The sequence below is a fragment of the Hipposideros armiger genome, unplaced genomic scaffold (assembly GCF_001890085.2).
Source record: "Hipposideros armiger isolate ML-2016 unplaced genomic scaffold, ASM189008v1 scaffold_275, whole genome shotgun sequence".
Lineage (NCBI taxonomy): Eukaryota > Metazoa > Chordata > Mammalia > Chiroptera > Hipposideridae > Hipposideros > Hipposideros armiger.
Window position 1 is genome coordinate 899,928 of NW_017731625.1, and position 16,594 is coordinate 916,521.

The window sequence follows — 16,594 nt, forward strand, 5'->3', positions numbered from 1 at the left end:
AAGAACAAAACAACAGCAACTTGTCTGTTCCCCTTCCCCCAATTCCCCTGCGCTGTTCCCATCCCCCAATTCCCCAATAAAAATCTTTTTTAAAAAAGTGCACAATTCAGTGGTTTTACTATATTTACAAGGTTGTGCAACCATCACCACTATGGAATTCCAAAACATTCTCATCACCCCAAAATAAACTCCATTCTTATCAGCAGTCACCCCCATTCTCCTCCCCATCCCCAAACAATCACGAACCCACTTCCTGTATGAGGATGTGCCTGCTCTGGACATTTCACATAAGTGGAATCACATACTGTGTGGCCTCTTGTTCCTGGCTTCTTTCATTGAGCACCATGTGTTCAAGGTCCATCCACATTGTAGTGAGTGTTGGTGCCTCCTTTTCATGGCTGAGTGACACTCCTGTGTGTGAATGAAGCACACTATGTTCATCCATTCATCTGTGGATGGACACTTAGGTTGCTTCCATCTTTTAGCCAATGTGAATCCTGCTGCTATGAATACCTGTGTACAGGTTTTTGTGTGGACGTCTGCTTTCATTTTTCCTGGGTGTATATATACCTGCAAGTGGAATTGCCAGGTCACATGGTAACTATGTTTCTGTGGAGCTGTCTGACTGCCCCAAGTTGGCTCATTTTGTGTGCTGACTGTGTGCCAAGCAGGAAAACTGCCTCTTGTAATCCTCACAAGCATTTGGTGAGACAGGTGCTAGACTTGGTGCTGTGGCACAGGTGAGGCCACGGAGGGTCCGAGAAGGAAACTAGGGACTCCTGGACACAGCTTGGTCCTGCTAGGTCAGCTAAGAGCTGGGCTGCAGTGAGACTGGGTGTGTGGACAAGATGGGGAAGAAAGCTGGGGAAGATGAGGTAGGGAGATGAGGCTGTCTTCTCCCTGGCTGGCCACCTGCTTCCACTGGGCCCAGCTGGGCACCCGTGTCTCCTCCCCAGGCAGATCTAGGCCAGGGCTCCATCTCTGTGTCTAGTTTCAAGTGTTGAGGCATCAGCCTCCCACTGCCCAGCTGAAAAGCTCTAGACAGCCTCTCTTTTCAAGGCTTGAGGTTGGTCAACTGAGTCGAGTAGCCAAGCAAATTTCCAGACTCCCAGAGCCACAGGAGGGGGTGTTCTCGGGGGCCTGTGGGCTCCTGCAACAAGTGAGACCTGCCCCATCAAGCCCGAGTGAAGTGCCATGGTCAAGGGCACAGATCAGCCTACACTTCTTCATGGAAATCCCCTCCCCACTTTGAAAATCAGGATGAACGTGTCCCTACTCCATCAGTGTGTATGAGGACAGATGAGGAGCATTTAATAGCTCACTCTGTACCCGCTTTCCCAGCCCCACACCTCAGAATCCTCTTTCTGTTCCGGAGAGGTGGGTAACCCACTTTATAGATGAGGAAGTCAAAGACAGGGAGAGGGCAAGAGCAAGAAACCTCCAGCCCATAATTCCCTCAGCCTCCCAACGACCCTCAGGGAATGGAGAAGTATAAATGTTGGAAGCTCCTAAAAACGCTTCTGTTAGTTCTCAGTGTCAACCGGATTGGGAAGGAGGGGGAGGAATGTGGGGAAATGGGAAGGTAGGTCAGCAGGGGGCTGGGCCCTAGGAGCATGTGGACATCACACAGGACCCCTGCTAACTCTCACACCCCACAGCTGGGTTCCCTGGGGCCCAGGTTGATCTCTGTTCCTTTGTGGGCTGCTGGGTCCTCCAGGGGCTGATGGCTGGGGAAGGCAATTTCCAAGCAGGGCACCAGGGAAACCCCCAACCATGCCAGCAGGATGGGGGGCCCACCCATGGCCCAAAGGAGACCACAGAATTGGCACCTCCTGTTCAACCTTTATTTGCAAACTGTGAGGTTAGGCATGATGCCTGAGACTCTGGATGGTATCATTGACTCTCCTTCTACCCACCAATTCTGGGGCAGGGAGGGGATGGCCCCAATCCACCCCATCCCAACCCCACTGTGTAACTAGACATCTCTTTCCCTCCCTTCCATTTCTTTCTTTCTTTCTTTCTTTCTTTCTTTCTTTCTTTCTTTCTTTCTTTCTCTCTCTCTCTCTCTCTCTCTCTCTCTCTCTCTTTCTTTCTCTCTCTCTCTCTCTCTCTCTCTCTCTCTCTCTCTCTCTCTCTCTCTCTCTCTTTCTTTTCTTTTCTTTCTTTCTTTCTCTTTCTTTCTTTTTCTTTCTTTCTTTTTCTCTCTCTCTCCTCCCTCCCTCCCTCCCTCCCTTCCTTCCTTCCTTCTCTCTCTCTTTAGGATTCCACGAGGGCCACCCCTGGCCTTCGGTCCTCATTGGCCAGCCAGGGCCTTTTGGGGGCAGGTTCTCGCCCTGGGTACTCATCTGGAATGAGGGAGTGGGACAGCAGTGCCCATCAGGGGCCTAGGCAGAGGCAAATGTTAACTCTTCTAGCCAGATGTCTTCGGGTTCCAGCCAGCAGCTGGTACTGGGGTTTTGATGGGGGTGGCTTCTGGCACTGGCGGGACCCACACACGGGGGAGGGCAGCCCAAGGAGAGGATGCTGCAGAGGAGGGGGCTCCCAAAGGCCATGGCCAGCAGGGCCAGCATCATGGCCTGGGCTGGGCCAAGGTGACGGCGGCAGGGACGGGCAGTTGCGGAGGGCTGGGGGTAGTCATTGGGGGTGGCAGGCCCTGAGCAGGAGCCCCAATGCTTATCCAGTATGTAAGGTAGAGAACAGGTGGTGCAGTCAAGCAGGGAGCTGCCGCAGCAGGTGTAGCAGGAGGAATGGCAGCTGGAGCATACACGCAGGACGGGCATTGCTAGGTGCCCCAGCTCAGTGGTCATTGCCTGGTGGGTGTGACTGAAGTACCGTGGTGGGCAGTGGGAGAGGCAGAGGTGGCCCAGGATGTAGGCGGGGCTGTGGCATTCTGCATAGGGAACATGGACACGGGGGTGAGGCCGAGGCCTGTTGCCCTTGCCCACCCACCCAGTGCTGCACACACACACACACACACACACACACACACACTGTCAGCAAGCAGGCCATGCTGCACCAGGCACTCACCCTGGCACAGCCCCTCTGTGTCCCACTGCACACATGCGCTGCTGGTCACCTGGGATCCCGTGGGCCGTGCTGTCATGTCCTCAGCTGTTCCATAGAGCAGCAGTGTGTAGCGGTACAGTGTCCCTGGGCAGGGGTTGCAGTGGGTATGGGGAGGAATAAGGGACGCTGTTGGCAGCCTGATCCTGCCATTCTGGGCCCCACTCCCCAGCCAGCCCCACCCCACCCTGGAGTCTCAGACTCAGGTGCTGTCCTGGCCACCCAGCACCCATTGTAGGACACCTACAATGCACTAGACATGCCTGCTCACAGTTTCTTCAAGACTACTGGGAACCCCTCTGCAGTGGGGTAACTGAGGCTGGCTGCAGAGTCCCTGGACTGTGCCCACCTCTCACCTGTGTTAAAATAGTAGCCCTTGTTTTCCAGGCTCAGGGTCCACAAGCCCTGCGGGTCCTCATCCCAGAAGTGGGTGGACATGAAGATCCAGTTGTTGTAGCCTTGGCCGCTGATGTCAAAGGGTCTGGGACAGACAAGTGGGGGGTGGGGCAGAAGGGGGGCTTCTCAACCAGTCGTAAAGGGGCCAGTGAGGCACAGCAAGCATCTGACTGCAGTGCCAAGTGCTGGCCGCGGGACTGGCTGCCATGAGGTATAGGCTGCACCTGACCCCACAGTGTACTTGTCCCTCCCTGTGCAGACCCACAAGACGAGGTCTCCCATCCCCCGCACCTGATGGCCACCAGTGTGGAACAGGTGCCCATGGGGCTGGTGAGTGAGATCTCCAGGTCCCCGCGGCGGCTATAGGACAATGACAGCTTCACCTGTACGTGCTCCAGCGAGCGGATGTAGTTGGTGTGACCAGCACAGGCCGACGCTTTTTTCCTCACTTGCGTCAGCGGCAGGATAGGGCTGGGGGTGGTGTGGAGGTTCAGAGCCCTTCCTGCCAGCCTGCTGGGGGGATGGGTGGCCAGCAGGCGGGGTCTGGGCTTAGATTATGGGGCCCACCCTCTGGTTTTACAGATGGGTAAACTGAGGCCTCAGGGCTGCCTCCCATGTGTCTGCCCCCTGGATATTAATTACGGTGTGGGGGAGGTCTGGAGAGGTAACAGGTATGAGGGGAGGGCTGAAGAGGTGACAGGTGTGAGGGAAAGGCTAGAATGGTGACAGGTGTGAGGAGAGGTCTGGGGAGGTGACAGCTGTGAGGGGAAGCCTGGGGAGGTAGCAAGTATGAGGGGAGAGCCTCTGTGTCGCCCCTGTGGCAGGTGTCCAATGGCTGGGGCCAAGGACAGTGCTCACGTGGGGGTATGCAGCACCCGAATGACGCATTTCTTCTGGGGCTGTGTGGGCAGCCATGTGCGTGCCAAGTCCACCAGCAGTCTGGCATTCAGGAGCCCATAGCCATAGTGGTGGCTCACTGTATGAAGGGGTGGATGTCACTTGCGCTGTGAGCATGATGTCCCCACCCACCACCTGGCCCTGCTGCACCTTGGCGTCCCACACCATTGGTCCTCCAGTCCTCGGCCTGAAGCTGTGCCCGCCTGGATGCACGGACCACCAGGTGCTGCATATCCCTCCATGTCAAGAACGGGCTGGGGGCAGGTAGGGGTGTGAGCTGGGGCCATATCTGGGGAGCCAGGATGGTAGGCGGGGCCCCCACCATCACCTACTTCGCTTCCAGAGCCAGGGCGATCATGCCCGCAGCCAGCGGTGCTGAGGCCGAGGTGCCTGTGTGCTTGTCAGTGCACTGGTGATGCAGGTCCGTGGTGACCTGCAGACGGAGACAGGGACTCGGGGGCCAGGGCATATGAAAACCCGGCCCTTGTTTACAAAGCACCAAGGACTCAAGAAGGCACTGCAGAGCATTACAACAGGCTGGGGATCTGAGCGCTGTTCGGGTCCATGCCCCAGAAACAAAGGGCAGGGGGTGTGAAGGGGTGACAGTAGGGCTGGGGACTGGGCCCGTGTCTGTGCTCCAGCACTGCAGGGGCAATCCTTGGGAGGAGTAAAGATGGGAGGACAGGAGGGAAGATGTGGGGGTGAACAGGAGGGAAGGTGGGGGGGGATAGGAGTGACAGTGAGGTTACAGGGGAGAAGGTGAGAGGACTGGGGGAAGGTGGGGGGATAGGAAGGAAGGTGGGGGACAGGAGGGAAGGTGGGACAGGAGGGAAAGTGGGGGACAGGAGCAAAAGTGGGGGGATAGTGGGGAAAGTGAAGGTACTGGGAAAAGGTGGAAGACAGGAGGGAAGGGGGGACGGGAGGGGAGGCAGGGATCAGGCTGGGTTAGGCAAGGTGAACATGGTGGTGGGATCCACTGCTCACAATTTGGGGGTCGGTGACAATGCCGCTGCTGTAAGTGGTGGTGAGCGTGGAGGCACAGGCTTCACTGTACCAGGGCACATGGCCTTGCTGGGTTGTGCTGCCCACGGAGAGCGTGTGGATGCTATTGGTGTAGCCGTCACAGTTGCAGTTGTCATAGTGCAGGCCACCATTGCCTGATGCCCAGATGAAGAGTGTGCCCAGACCCCCACGGCCCTGCATTTGGGGACAGAGATGGGGACAAGGGGCGGGGCATCAGCATCATGAACAGGCACAGGCCTTCCATGGCCCTGGGCCCCACTCACCTTGGTAACGCCATGCCTAAAGGCCTCCCGGGTGAGGATGCCTGGGCCATCCACTGTGCGGCCATCATCCTCAGGGCCCCAGCTGGCACTATAGATGTGAATGTGCTGTGGCTGAAGGCTCAGCGACTGGGCCTCAATGACATCGGTGATGGTGCCATCCAGCATTCGCACGCCTGCATAGGTGGGTGTTGGGCCTTGGCAGACAGCCCCACCCGCACCACAACCCGTCCAGGCCAGCTCCAGCCATCCTGAGAGTAGGGGGGCATGCTCAGCTCTCCCCACCCTAGCCTGAGGCCTCCGCATTGCGCAGTGGCAAGGGCCTGGCCGTGAGAGGCTTCCTCCCCTAGGAGATCTGCCAACTCTCCCTGGCGTTCCCAGTCACCCAATGCCACCCGGTCCAGTCTCTGTCCTGGGCAGGCCTCAGTACCTCCAATTCGGGCATTGTAAGCGACGCCTATACCGCAGAACCCGTTGTTAGCTATGGCTGCCACTTCCCCAGCACAGCGAGTTCCATGACTGGCCCCAAGGCAGAGAGGGATTCCTGTCACAGCCCCCTGGCCCCCACAGGGCACAAGGGCCACCCCCAGGCCCTGTGGGGTGCTGAGCTCACCGGTTCTCCTCACTGGGTGTGTATCGTGGCTGGGGGTCTGGGTCATAGTCGTTAAAGTCGTAGCTGGCCAAGGGATCCTGGGGGTAGGGTAGAGATGTGAAGGGGATGGGGCAGTCCGTGGGTCAGGGGCAGACCCCCTTGCTCAACCTGGCCCTCCAGGGACTCACGTAGTTAGCCCAGAGGTCCGGGTGGTCCTTCTCGATGCCATCGTCCAGGATGGAGACCACAATGCCCTGGCCTGACAACCCCTGGCTCCAGGCCTGCAGGATGTTCAGGTCCGGCTGCACCTGGTTGTTCTGTGCCAGGCAGGGCTGGAGTCAGTGGGGCTCCAGCACAGTCCCATCCTGTCGCCCAGCCCAGCCTGCTCACCATGTACCACTGCTTGGAGAACCATGGGTCCGTGGGCACCATCAAGGAGCGCTTCACCCGCCGCCGCAGCGTCTGCTGCTCAAACCACTGCACCTGGAGGGGGACACAAGCCAAGGCAGGGGCTGGACCCAATTATCCAGCCTCACACCCATGCACTTTAGAAGGTCCTGTCCCACAAACCAAGAGGACCTGCCCCTCTGAGCCCTTCCTGCCAATTCCCAGTCAAAGGGCCCAAGCCTGTGTCTAGGGTCTGCCCGAGCTGCTTCCCGGAGTCCACTAAGGACCAACTGTCTGTGGGGCTGTGGTTGGTGTGGTATGTGTGTCTGGGCTGCCACTGCTTGTCCTGAGACCTCATGTTTGCTGGGGCTGCTCTTCAGGGTCCCCATGTGCCTGGGGCTCTGCCTTCAGAGGAGACCAAGGCCCTTGGAGCCCCCATCCCGAGGGCCCATAGACATATGACCACTGCCCAGGGATCTGTCCATCTCTCCCCTGCAGTGGCCAGTTCTGTCTGCTACCCCCTTTTCAGTGCAGGACACCCTTGCATACCCACCTCCTTCCTGGTCCTCCAGCTTCACCCCTGCCTCAACAACCCACTCTTAGCACACAGTAGCAGCACTCTCTGTCGTGGCTCCCCACCGCCCTCTCCAGGGCCCACAATGCCCTGCCTGTCTGTCCCCCACCAGCCTCTCCATGCTGCTGCCACAGTGGCTGCCCCACCCGGGCCTTTGCACATATTGTTCTGCCTCCCTGGGGTGCTGTTCTTCCTTCCTTGTTGATCTCCCATCTGCCCCCCAAACCAGCTCCTGTCCCCCCCACCCCCATCTTGGAAATCAGGGCCATCATCTCCCCATTTGCTCTGCTCCAATCTTGGGAGCTGGCCCTGATTTCTCTCCCCATCACATGCACCTAATCAATACATCAGCAAGTCCTGGCCTCTCTCTTGCAAACATCTCCAAGTGCCCACTTCTCTGTGTGGCCAATTCTCCAGGTGGGTTTTGAACCATCAAGCTTCTTGCCTCCTTGCTGATCAGCCCCCCAGCCCAGCCCATACCTCTTCATGGCTCCCAAGGGCTTGCCAGACTTAGTTTCAAGTCCTCAGCTTGGCTTCTAAGGCCTTTTCCCTATTTGTCATCTTTCTGAGCATCTGGAGACCCAATTCTGGTCCCAATTCAGCCAGGGCCTTATTGGGTGACTAAGCAGGTTTCTTTCTCTTTGGAACTGTTTCCTCCATCACAAAACAGGCAAATGCCCCCTCGTCCACCCCATGAGCTAGTATGTTATCTGCCCCTCTTTATGGGGCACCTGGGAACCTTGATCTCTCAGGGTGAAATAAAGAAGGAGGGGGCAGGGGTTTGCAACAATAATTATTAATTTTGTGCCAGGCCCTGGGGTGAGCACTGTGCCCACCCGTGATATATTGCTCTCCATAGATCTTCCCCATCTGAATCCCCACTATATAGACTGGGGGGCCAGTGGAGACCACGACTCAGAGAGAGCAGGTAACTTGTCAAAGGTCACAGCCATTTATAACAATCACAAGAATAACAGGAGGTGGCTGAAACCACAAGGGGGCAGCCTCGAGGCCAGGCTCACCTTGGGGTCTTTCTTCAGGCGCAGGCGGTGGCTCCAGTGAGGGGTCAGAGACTGCTGGACCACGCCCCGGTGCCGCAGGTGGAAGTAGTGCCCATCAGGGAAGATCTGGGAATGAGGGGAAGCAGCAGCTTTGCTAGGACCCTGCTCCCCTGATGGAGCCCCCACAGGACAGGAACCAGCCCCTTTGTTTGCATCCTCCGCCAACCAGGTGGCCAGGTGGGGGCTACATGTGCCCTCTGCAGGTCGTAGAATCTGAAGTTGGTCGAGGCAGGGGTGGGTTAGGGGTTCTTGATATCGAGGGGACCTGGGGGGCCCCCTCCCGTCAGTCGGGGTCTGGGGCCTTGGGTTGTCCAGCCCCTGTCCTCTCCCGTCCATCCGGGTTCCACCCACCTGTCCCAGGTTGACAAAGCCGAATTTGCAGGCTAAGCGCTCGGCCTCCCGGTAACCCTGGGACATCCGCACGGCCCAGCTGCTGACATAGATGGGGACCCGGGCCGAAGCCCACCCCACAGCCAGGAAACAAACGAGGGCCAGGCCCAGGGACAAAGCCAGGCGCAACCAGAGAACAGTCCAGGCGGACTGCATGGCGGCGAGGGCGGGACCGGGTCCCTCCCCCTTGTCAAACCGTCGAATTGGCCCAAGCGCCTGCCCCGCCCCCGGCGCCATAGCAACTCTGAAAAGCTTCAACTCCCAGGGGGCCTTGCGGTTCCCCATTGAGGGGCGCGAAGATCCGACAGAAATGGGAGGGGGGAAACACGCTTGCCCTGGTTTTTTGCAGACCCAAACTCTCTGGAGCCTCAGTCTCCCCATTTGTACAATGACCCAATTCTGACACAGAGAAGCGGGTTCACTCTTACTCTGATTGACCCTCCCCGCTTTATTGAGCCCCGCCCGCTTTTCTACATACTCCTCCCTCTAAAATCAGCCCTCCTCTCCAACCCAACCAGAATCGTTCTTTCTAGTAAAGTCCCGCCTCCTCAATTTAGCTCCGCCCTTCAGATTCCGTTCTGCCTCCTTTATGACCAGTTCCACCCCTTTGTTCTTGCCCCTCCCACTGGTTCCTCCAGCACGCTTCTCTTCTCCCCCAGCTCCACCCACACAACGGTTCAGCCAATAATCCAAGGCTATGACCCCGCCCCTCCAATCAGCTACGTCCCTCTCCCATTCGGCCAATTGGCGCCCTCTGCCGCCGCGCCCTGTCTCCTACCTCCGGAGTCGCGGTTGCGGCGGCCGCGGCCGGCCAGAGGGCAATGCGGAGGCGGAGACGGGGCAGGCCCCACCTCTTTTGTCCACCCTGCCCCCCCATTGGCCAGTGCGGGGAACAGGAGGCGGAGACCAGCCCCGGGGCGGAGACCAGCCCCGGGGCTGTGCGGTGTGGCTCTCTGCCGGGGAAGGGGGCGTGCGCTCGGCGAGGCCGGGGCGCGGCGCTGCGATCGAGCTCGGGCTGCCAGCCCCGGGCCCACCGGTGCCATGGACGGCCTGCGCCAGCGCTTCGAGCGGCTTCTGGAACAGAGGAACTTGGCCACCGAAGCGCTAGAGGTTCTCGAAGCCAAGACCGGTGTCGACAAGCGGTACTTGGCCGCAGGTGAGCCGTCCAGGGGCGTTCGGGGCTGCCGCCCAATTTCACTGATGGGCACACTGAGGCCCTGGGGCAACCGGGCCTCAGACCTGCCCCCCACCAACTGGCTCCAGCTGCGGGGTCTGGACCGGACGGCGGAGCGTGCCCCACTGTCCAGCGGGTAGACCTAGATCCTGGCTGGGGAGGGGTCGTAGACCTGGACCACGGGTGTGTCCACAGTTCCTCTCCTGCCCCGCCGTGCGACCTCGGGCGAGAGCCACCCCCTTTCTCAGCCCCTGCAGTACCCCCACTCTGGCTCTCGGGTCTGGAGGCCTGTCCTTTGTCCCCTCCCTCAGGGCTTTGGGTTCCCGCCAGGCCGAAGTCCGGTTCTTCCAGTTGCCCCGCCGTCCCTGGGGGAGGAGAAGGGGACAGGTAGGCAGCCAATGCCCTGAGTCTCGCCACCCCTGTCCCTGATGGACCCCAGCCTGAAAGCAAGTGTAGAGATCTTCTTGTTTTTCCGAAGGGATGGATGCCCTGTGCCAGGAGGGAAAGGTCACTTCCACCTCCCCTCCCATTGTTTTCCTGCTAGTACTCACCTTGGCCTTCCCTCTCCTGTAACGGCCCAACGGCTTCAGCCCATGTGCGTTAATAGTTGAGTGTTGGGTTGTTTGACAGCTGTGTTCCTATTGGAGAAAGGTTGAATGGGGACCCAGGAAGAAAGGGGTCCAGCCACACCTGACTATAACTTCCGTTCCAGTTACTCCTCTTCTTTTCCTTTTCAATGGCCTGGTGTGGCTCCTGCCACTTTCTAAAACTGTCCAGTAAACACCCATAAAATGCCTTCCTTTCCTGTTTTGTAGTGTGCTAGGCCTACCCACTCTGTCATTTCTCCCAGGAAACCCCCCCTGGAATGAATCACAAGGATGCTGGGGGGAGAGGGAGGGCTCTAAGTGAGGACAGTGCCAGGTATTTTGAGCACCTTCCATGTACAGTTCTTGGGAATCCATTTTCATCCCATTTCCCCACCAATTTGGGGGTCCCCATGCCAGGCAGCTCAAGGAAAATTAGAAATCTGTCCCCCCAGGTTCCTGGTGCCCAACCGATGTCAGCCCAGCCAGGGACTTGCCCCTGGGAGCAAGCCATTGACCTCCTGCCCAGCTTTCCACATCCCTGGTACCAGTGGGTGGGGAATTTAGGTCACAGAGCACTGGGGAGGGGCCCACAAGGGAGGCTAGTAGTTACAGGGAGGAAACTGAGGCCCAGAAGAAGCAGGGGCTGTTGGGAGGATGCCCCTGCCACCTGCCCTGTCTGGAGTATCTCCCCCTCCCCCCCAGGCCCCATCTGTTGCTGATCTCAGGCTGTGCCCGTGTCAGGTCCAAGGTCATCCTCCCATTGCTGAGGCTGCAAGAATAGGGATTGAAGGGAGGGGTGCCTTGGGAGAGCCACTGCTCCCCCACTAGTGATTTCCAGAGAAGGGGTGACATTCCTCATCCCCTCATCCAGATGTGGGAACCCTTGGGCCCCACCTGCTCCAAATGGCTAAATCCCCCATCCCAGGTAATAGGAAACCCAGAGGAGCCAGCTGGGGAGGCCCCTCTCCCACTCCTGAACCGAGACTCAAATAGAAACTAATGCAGGTGGAGGGAAGGGTAGTGGTGACTCTGCCCTTTGGTCCACAAGTGGACTCTATCTCTCTCTGCAGATAACAGCCTCAGGGGAGGAGGTGAGAGGCTCTAAATGCTCCCAAATGATCCTGGGCAAGTTCCTCTACCCCCTGCTTCTGTTTAGCTCTGTCCATTGCATGAGACAGAACAGGGAAGCACAGAGCCTCATACATAAGAAGCACTTAATAAATGTGACACTTACCATTATTGTTTTCAGAGTGACTAGCACTCCTGGCTGCCCCCACCCCCACACTATTCTCCTCTGAGCCTCATTGCTGCTTTTGTGACCAGAGGCCCTCAGTAATGTGTGGAAAGGACGAGTCCTCTGTGTTGAGTGTATTTAGTTAAACCCACAACAACCCTAAGAGACAGGGCCACTACCACTCCATTGACAGATGGGGAAAATGAGTCTCCAACCAGAGAGAGAGACTTGCTCAGTGTCATGTGGTAAGTGAGTGGAGGAGCAGAGGGCTCTCCAAGGTCTGGGGGCTATAGACTGCCCTCTGCTGCCTCCCACTAAGACAAGGGGTCTCAAACAGAACTATGCACTCCCTCAGGACACTTGGCAATGTCTGGTGACATTTCCGGTTGTCACAATTAGGGGGTTCTCCTGGCATCAAGTGGGTGAGGACCAGGGAGGCTGGTCAGCAGTGCTGATATTGAGAAACCCCACACTAAAAGTTTAAAATGCCATTGCCTTTGTCCACTCTCTGGAAATCATGTCTTAATGATAGAACAGCCTCACTTTTAGGTTTTTCTCTGATTACTTATATTCAATCACGTGTCTTATGCCCATCACCTCCTATAGGACCCGGAGTGAGGTGGTTATAATTGCAGATGATCACTTATTCTTTCAACAAACATTGAATGGGCAGCTACTCTGTACCCAGCAGGGCAGAGCTCTTCACCTACCTTTGAGGACCTCACAGTCCCATGGAGGAGACGGATCTGTTAACCGATTACAGACATAAGACTCAGGGCTCAGGGCCATAGTGGGGGTCACCCAGGAATTGCAGGGGAATGTGTCCTGGAGGGATCTCTGAGGCTTATAGGGGGAGTAACAATGGTGGACTGTATCTGTCAAACCCAGAGATGGCCCGGGGGCCTACAGGCCAGGCACGGAGTGAGCTGGATTCCCTCCCATGCCCCTCTTTTCTGCAGGAGCCACCACTCTGCTAAGCCTGTATCTTCTGTTCGGTTACGGGGCGTCTCTACTGTGCAACCTCATTGGCTTTGTGTACCCCGCATATGCTTCGTGAGTGCCCATGGGCTGTTCAGGTGGGAGGCATCTGGGGGGAGGCTCTGGCAGGCAGCCCCTGACCCTGCCATGCCTCCCCCCAGAATCAAAGCTATAGAGAGCCCAAGCAAAGAGGACGACACTGTGTGGCTCACTTACTGGGTGGTGTACAGCCTGTTCGGGCTTGCCGAGTTCTTCAGCGATCTACTCCTGTCCTGGTTCCCTTTCTACTACGTGGGCAAGGTAGGCGTCACCAGGACACACATGGGACAGGGTCTCCAGGGAGCAGGCAGGTGACCAGAAACGGGGGTCTGAGGGGCCCACCCTGCTGTTCCTGGGATGTCAGTGGGGAGACTCAGCCCCTTCCCTGCAGAAACAGGCCCAGCCAGGGATTTGTCTGATGGGGACATCTCAGGCCCATCCTGACAGGTGTCTGATGGAAACAGTCCTGGTTATCCTGACGGGAGTGGCCCAGGTCCACCTAGCCCAGTGTCTGATGGGGGAAGCTCAACCCCTACCCATGAGACACAGAGCAGGGGGCCAAGTGTGACTGCTGCCTGTGTCTGCAGTGCGCCTTCCTGTTGTTCTGCATGATTCCCGGGCCGTGGAACGGGGCTCACATGCTGTATCATCGCGTCATACGTCCACTGTTTCTAAAGCATCACGAGGCCGTGGACAGCGTCGTGAGAGACCTCAGCGGACGGGCCCTGGACGTGGCAGCCGGAATAACCCGGGATGGTGTGTGCTCACAGGGTGTCCGTCTGTCCCAGTCTCTGTCTGTCAGTCTGTCTGTCTCTCAGCCCACCCATCCCCACTCACCTTCACTTCTGCCTTCCCCCTCCTGACTCTGACTGACCTCTGCCTGGCATCTTGGCTGCTGGCATCTGGCACTCTGCCTTCCCCTCTTCACTGTCTGCCTCTCTCTCCTACGCTCTCGGGAAACAGTCCTGCAGACCCTGGCCCGCAGCCGGGCCCTCATCACCCCAGTGGCTGTTGCAGTGGGCCCCCCACTGCCCTTGGAGCCAACCATAGGTAATCCCCACGCTTAGGAAATAGGGCCTATATGTGTGTGCGTGCGTGCATGTGCGTGCATTTATGTATGAACGTGGGTCCACATATGCATGTGTTGAGTGCATGCAGGTGACTGTTCCTTCCAAGGCTGGCTGCTATCCCCTGGCGCGGACCCCATCCTGGCCCCCAGCAGACTCCATTCCACTGTCCAGCAGCTAAGTGAAGCCCCAGGGCCCGAGGGAGCCGCCAGACCTGCCTCACCCCCATGGCCCTCTCTCTGCAGCGAAAGTAAGCATGACCCAGCTCCAGAAGGACAAATGAAGTCCCCACCCAGCACCTGCACAGACCTGCCGGCCAACCAGCTGAAGGACACAGTGTACCCCAACCCCAAGTCCTCCACAAATTCCTCAGCTGACTCACCAGCTGAGCCCACCACTGTTCCCTTGTCCTCAAGCAAGTCAGCCCCTGGGAGCTCCTCGCATACCACCTCCCAGCCTCAGTCCCTAGCCACTGGCTCTGCCAGTGGCTCCAAGCTGCCCCACAAGCCCCAAGCAGGGCCTCAGTCAAGAGCGCCTCAGATAAGAGCCAACTCCTCCAGCCAGCCCCAGGCCCCCAGCCAGCAGCGCCACCGGCCCTCCATCACTTCCTTGGGCCCCTCCCAGTCAGCCCACCAGGCCTCAGGCTCCATGAAGCATCCCAGCACCTCCTTCAGCCAAGGTCCCCCCATCGTGCAGTCCCCCAGTGGCACTACCATCCCCATGCAGCCCCCTAACAAGAGCCCTAGTGAGCCAAGGGACTCAGCCCCCAAGGCCCCTAAGTCCAACAACCAGCATCAGAAGGGGCCCCCAGCGGAGCCTCCCACCAGCACTTCGGTGCCTGAGCAGCCTGTGTCCTGCCAATCAGTGTCCCCTCTGGAGTACTGCTCAGAGTCTACCACTGAGGTAACCTGCAGCTGTCCCCGCCACCGCCCCTGGCTCCGATACCTGAAGCACTGCTGGCGGCTCAAACACCTGGCCTGCTAGGAGAAGGCTCAATAAAACTCTTCTGGCCAGCCTTGTCTCTGTCTGTCCTGGGGTGGGGTGTGTGTGTGTGGGTGGGACGGCTCTGTGGGGACCATCCCATCTAATCAGGAAAAGACACTGTGTGGCCCCATTTTACAGATGAGGAAACCAAAGGCTCAGAATCAAGGTCTTGCCAAGCAGCTGAGGTGAATTGGAGATGAGAATTTGAGTCCAAGTCCTTTATTTGGGAGGGGGTCCCAGGGAGCTCCAGTAGAGAGCAGGAACCTCAGATGGGGAGGGGAAGGAGCCACTGAAGTGGATGTGGCCAAGCCTGTAATAACAGTAGGCACCTAGAACTCTGGAGCCGAGTTTTGTACCCCGGGGAGGGGCTGGGACCCTGAGGCATCTGCAGTAGCAGTTGGGGAGGACCTGTGGCCTGCAGTGTCCATCACAGTCCGTCTGTCTCACCACTCAGCTCCTGTCTCCCACCCCACCCAGCTCTGCTTCTCCACATTTCTAGTCGGCCACAACTTCTTGTGTGAACACAAGAGGAGAGTTAGTAGAAAGAACAACAAGCTCCAACACTGCAGGTGCTTCCACCTGTGACTCGGTGGTTCTCAACCCAGGGCGATTTTGTCCCAGAAGACACTGGGTGGTGTCTGGAGACACTTTCAGTTTCTGGCCAAACACATCAGCCAAGTCCTGCAATCCTTTGACACATTATGCCTCTCACTCTTTAGCAGCCATGGATTGTCCCCAGCTGGTGGTGACCCTGTCCATCTAAGATAGTTTTCCCAAAAAGGAGGCAGTGCTGTGCAGCCACCAACACCACAGCCCCATGTGTCATACTTGAGAGCTCCAACGAGAGGAGGAAGTGCTGAGTGCCACTGCTGAGCAGTGTGTCCAAATCATTTTTTTTAAGATTTTTTTTTTAATTGGGGAATTGGGGGATGGGAACAGCGCTGGGGAATTGGGAGAAGGGGAACAGACAATTTCTGTCCTTTTGTTCTTCAGTCTAGTTGTGGAGGACGTTGCTTCACTGGCCCAAGTTGGCACCATCATTGTAGTCTTTCCGGGCGAGGCAGATCAGTCGCTGGCTTCTGGATGGCCGCTCACTGGCGGCTGCTGGCGGCTCACACTGGCTGCTGGCTACACACGGTAGCCCATGGCAACCCAACTGCCTTCCCCGGCTACTCATGGCAGCCCAGCTCCAGGTTGAGCTGTTGTTCAGCATCTTAGCTGTAGAGGGCAGTGTCACTGGCCCTCATATATGGGATCCGAACCGGGACCCTCTGGCGTCCCAAGCCAGTTCTTAACCAACGTGCCACTTGGCCGGCCCCCAAATCATTTCTTCAATCACTCAACAGATATTGAGTGCCTACTGTATGTCAGGCCCTGCTCCAGAAACAAAGGGTACAGTAAATAACCCAGAGAGATAAAAATCCCTGCTCTCATAGATTTGTAAAGGTGACAGCATGATAAATATATAACATGTCAGAGGGAGGTGAATGTCATGGGGAAAAGTGCAGCTGGAAGTTGGGGGCTGCAATGTCAGGGTCAGAGAAAGACCTCCATCGGGAAGTGACATTTGAATAGAGACGTGAAGAAGGTGAAGACACGAGTCTTGTGAGACTTGGGAGTGGGGTGGTCCAGGCACTGAAAAGAGCCTGTGCAAAGGCCCTGAGGCAGGCCTGTGCCTGGCGGTGTAGGGGAAGATTGGGGAGGCTGGTGTGGCTGGAACTGAGTGAGGGAGAGAAAAGAAGTGAGTCTGGGGGATGGGCCATGCAGGTACCTGGAAGGTGTGATGAGGACTTTGGCTTTTACTCAGGGATAAGATTGTCAGGAGGGAGGAAGGGAGGGTCAAGGGTAATCATTAATGAACCTGCATCTTCCTAAGAAGTCCACATGG

At 57.5% G+C, this 16,594-nt stretch overlaps 2 protein-coding genes across 11 annotated transcripts; one reads left to right on the forward strand and one right to left on the reverse strand.

The window, feature by feature from the left end:
* Nucleotides 1-2,228: 2,228 nt before the first annotated feature.
* On the reverse strand, nucleotides 2,229-8,813 carry PCSK4 (proprotein convertase subtilisin/kexin type 4). 9 transcript variants are annotated; one of them, XM_019657363.1, is made up of 15 exons: nucleotides 8,605-8,813; nucleotides 8,215-8,319; nucleotides 6,622-6,714; nucleotides 6,420-6,548; nucleotides 6,253-6,329; nucleotides 6,070-6,158; nucleotides 5,643-5,815; nucleotides 5,341-5,553; nucleotides 4,689-4,789; nucleotides 4,507-4,610; nucleotides 4,318-4,435; nucleotides 3,751-3,930; nucleotides 3,420-3,544; nucleotides 3,028-3,150; nucleotides 2,229-2,890 (listed from the first exon to the last, which is right to left on the reverse strand). In XM_019657363.1, exons 1-15 carry the CDS (start codon nucleotides 8,797-8,799, stop codon nucleotides 2,385-2,387), a joined length of 2,331 nt encoding a protein of 776 aa, XP_019512908.1. In that variant the 5' UTR covers nucleotides 8,800-8,813; the 3' UTR covers nucleotides 2,229-2,384. The 9 variants fall into 9 exon arrangements, with proteins under 9 accessions (XP_019512908.1, XP_019512904.1, XP_019512906.1 ...); XM_019657359.1 differs by having other exon boundaries at nucleotides 5,643-5,890; XM_019657361.1 differs by having other exon boundaries at nucleotides 6,420-6,563.
* A 786-nt stretch (nucleotides 8,814-9,599) lies between these two features.
* Nucleotides 9,600-14,104, forward strand: REEP6 (receptor accessory protein 6). 2 transcript variants are annotated; one of them, XM_019657395.1, is made up of 6 exons: nucleotides 9,600-9,799; nucleotides 12,598-12,691; nucleotides 12,778-12,916; nucleotides 13,243-13,411; nucleotides 13,619-13,705; nucleotides 13,968-14,104. In XM_019657395.1, exons 1-6 carry the CDS (start codon nucleotides 9,685-9,687, stop codon nucleotides 14,003-14,005), a joined length of 642 nt encoding a protein of 213 aa, XP_019512940.1. In that variant the 5' UTR covers nucleotides 9,600-9,684; the 3' UTR covers nucleotides 14,006-14,104. The 2 variants fall into 2 exon arrangements, with proteins under 2 accessions (XP_019512940.1, XP_019512941.1); XM_019657396.1 differs by lacking the exon at nucleotides 13,619-13,705.
* Nucleotides 14,105-16,594: the final 2,490 nt, after the last annotated feature.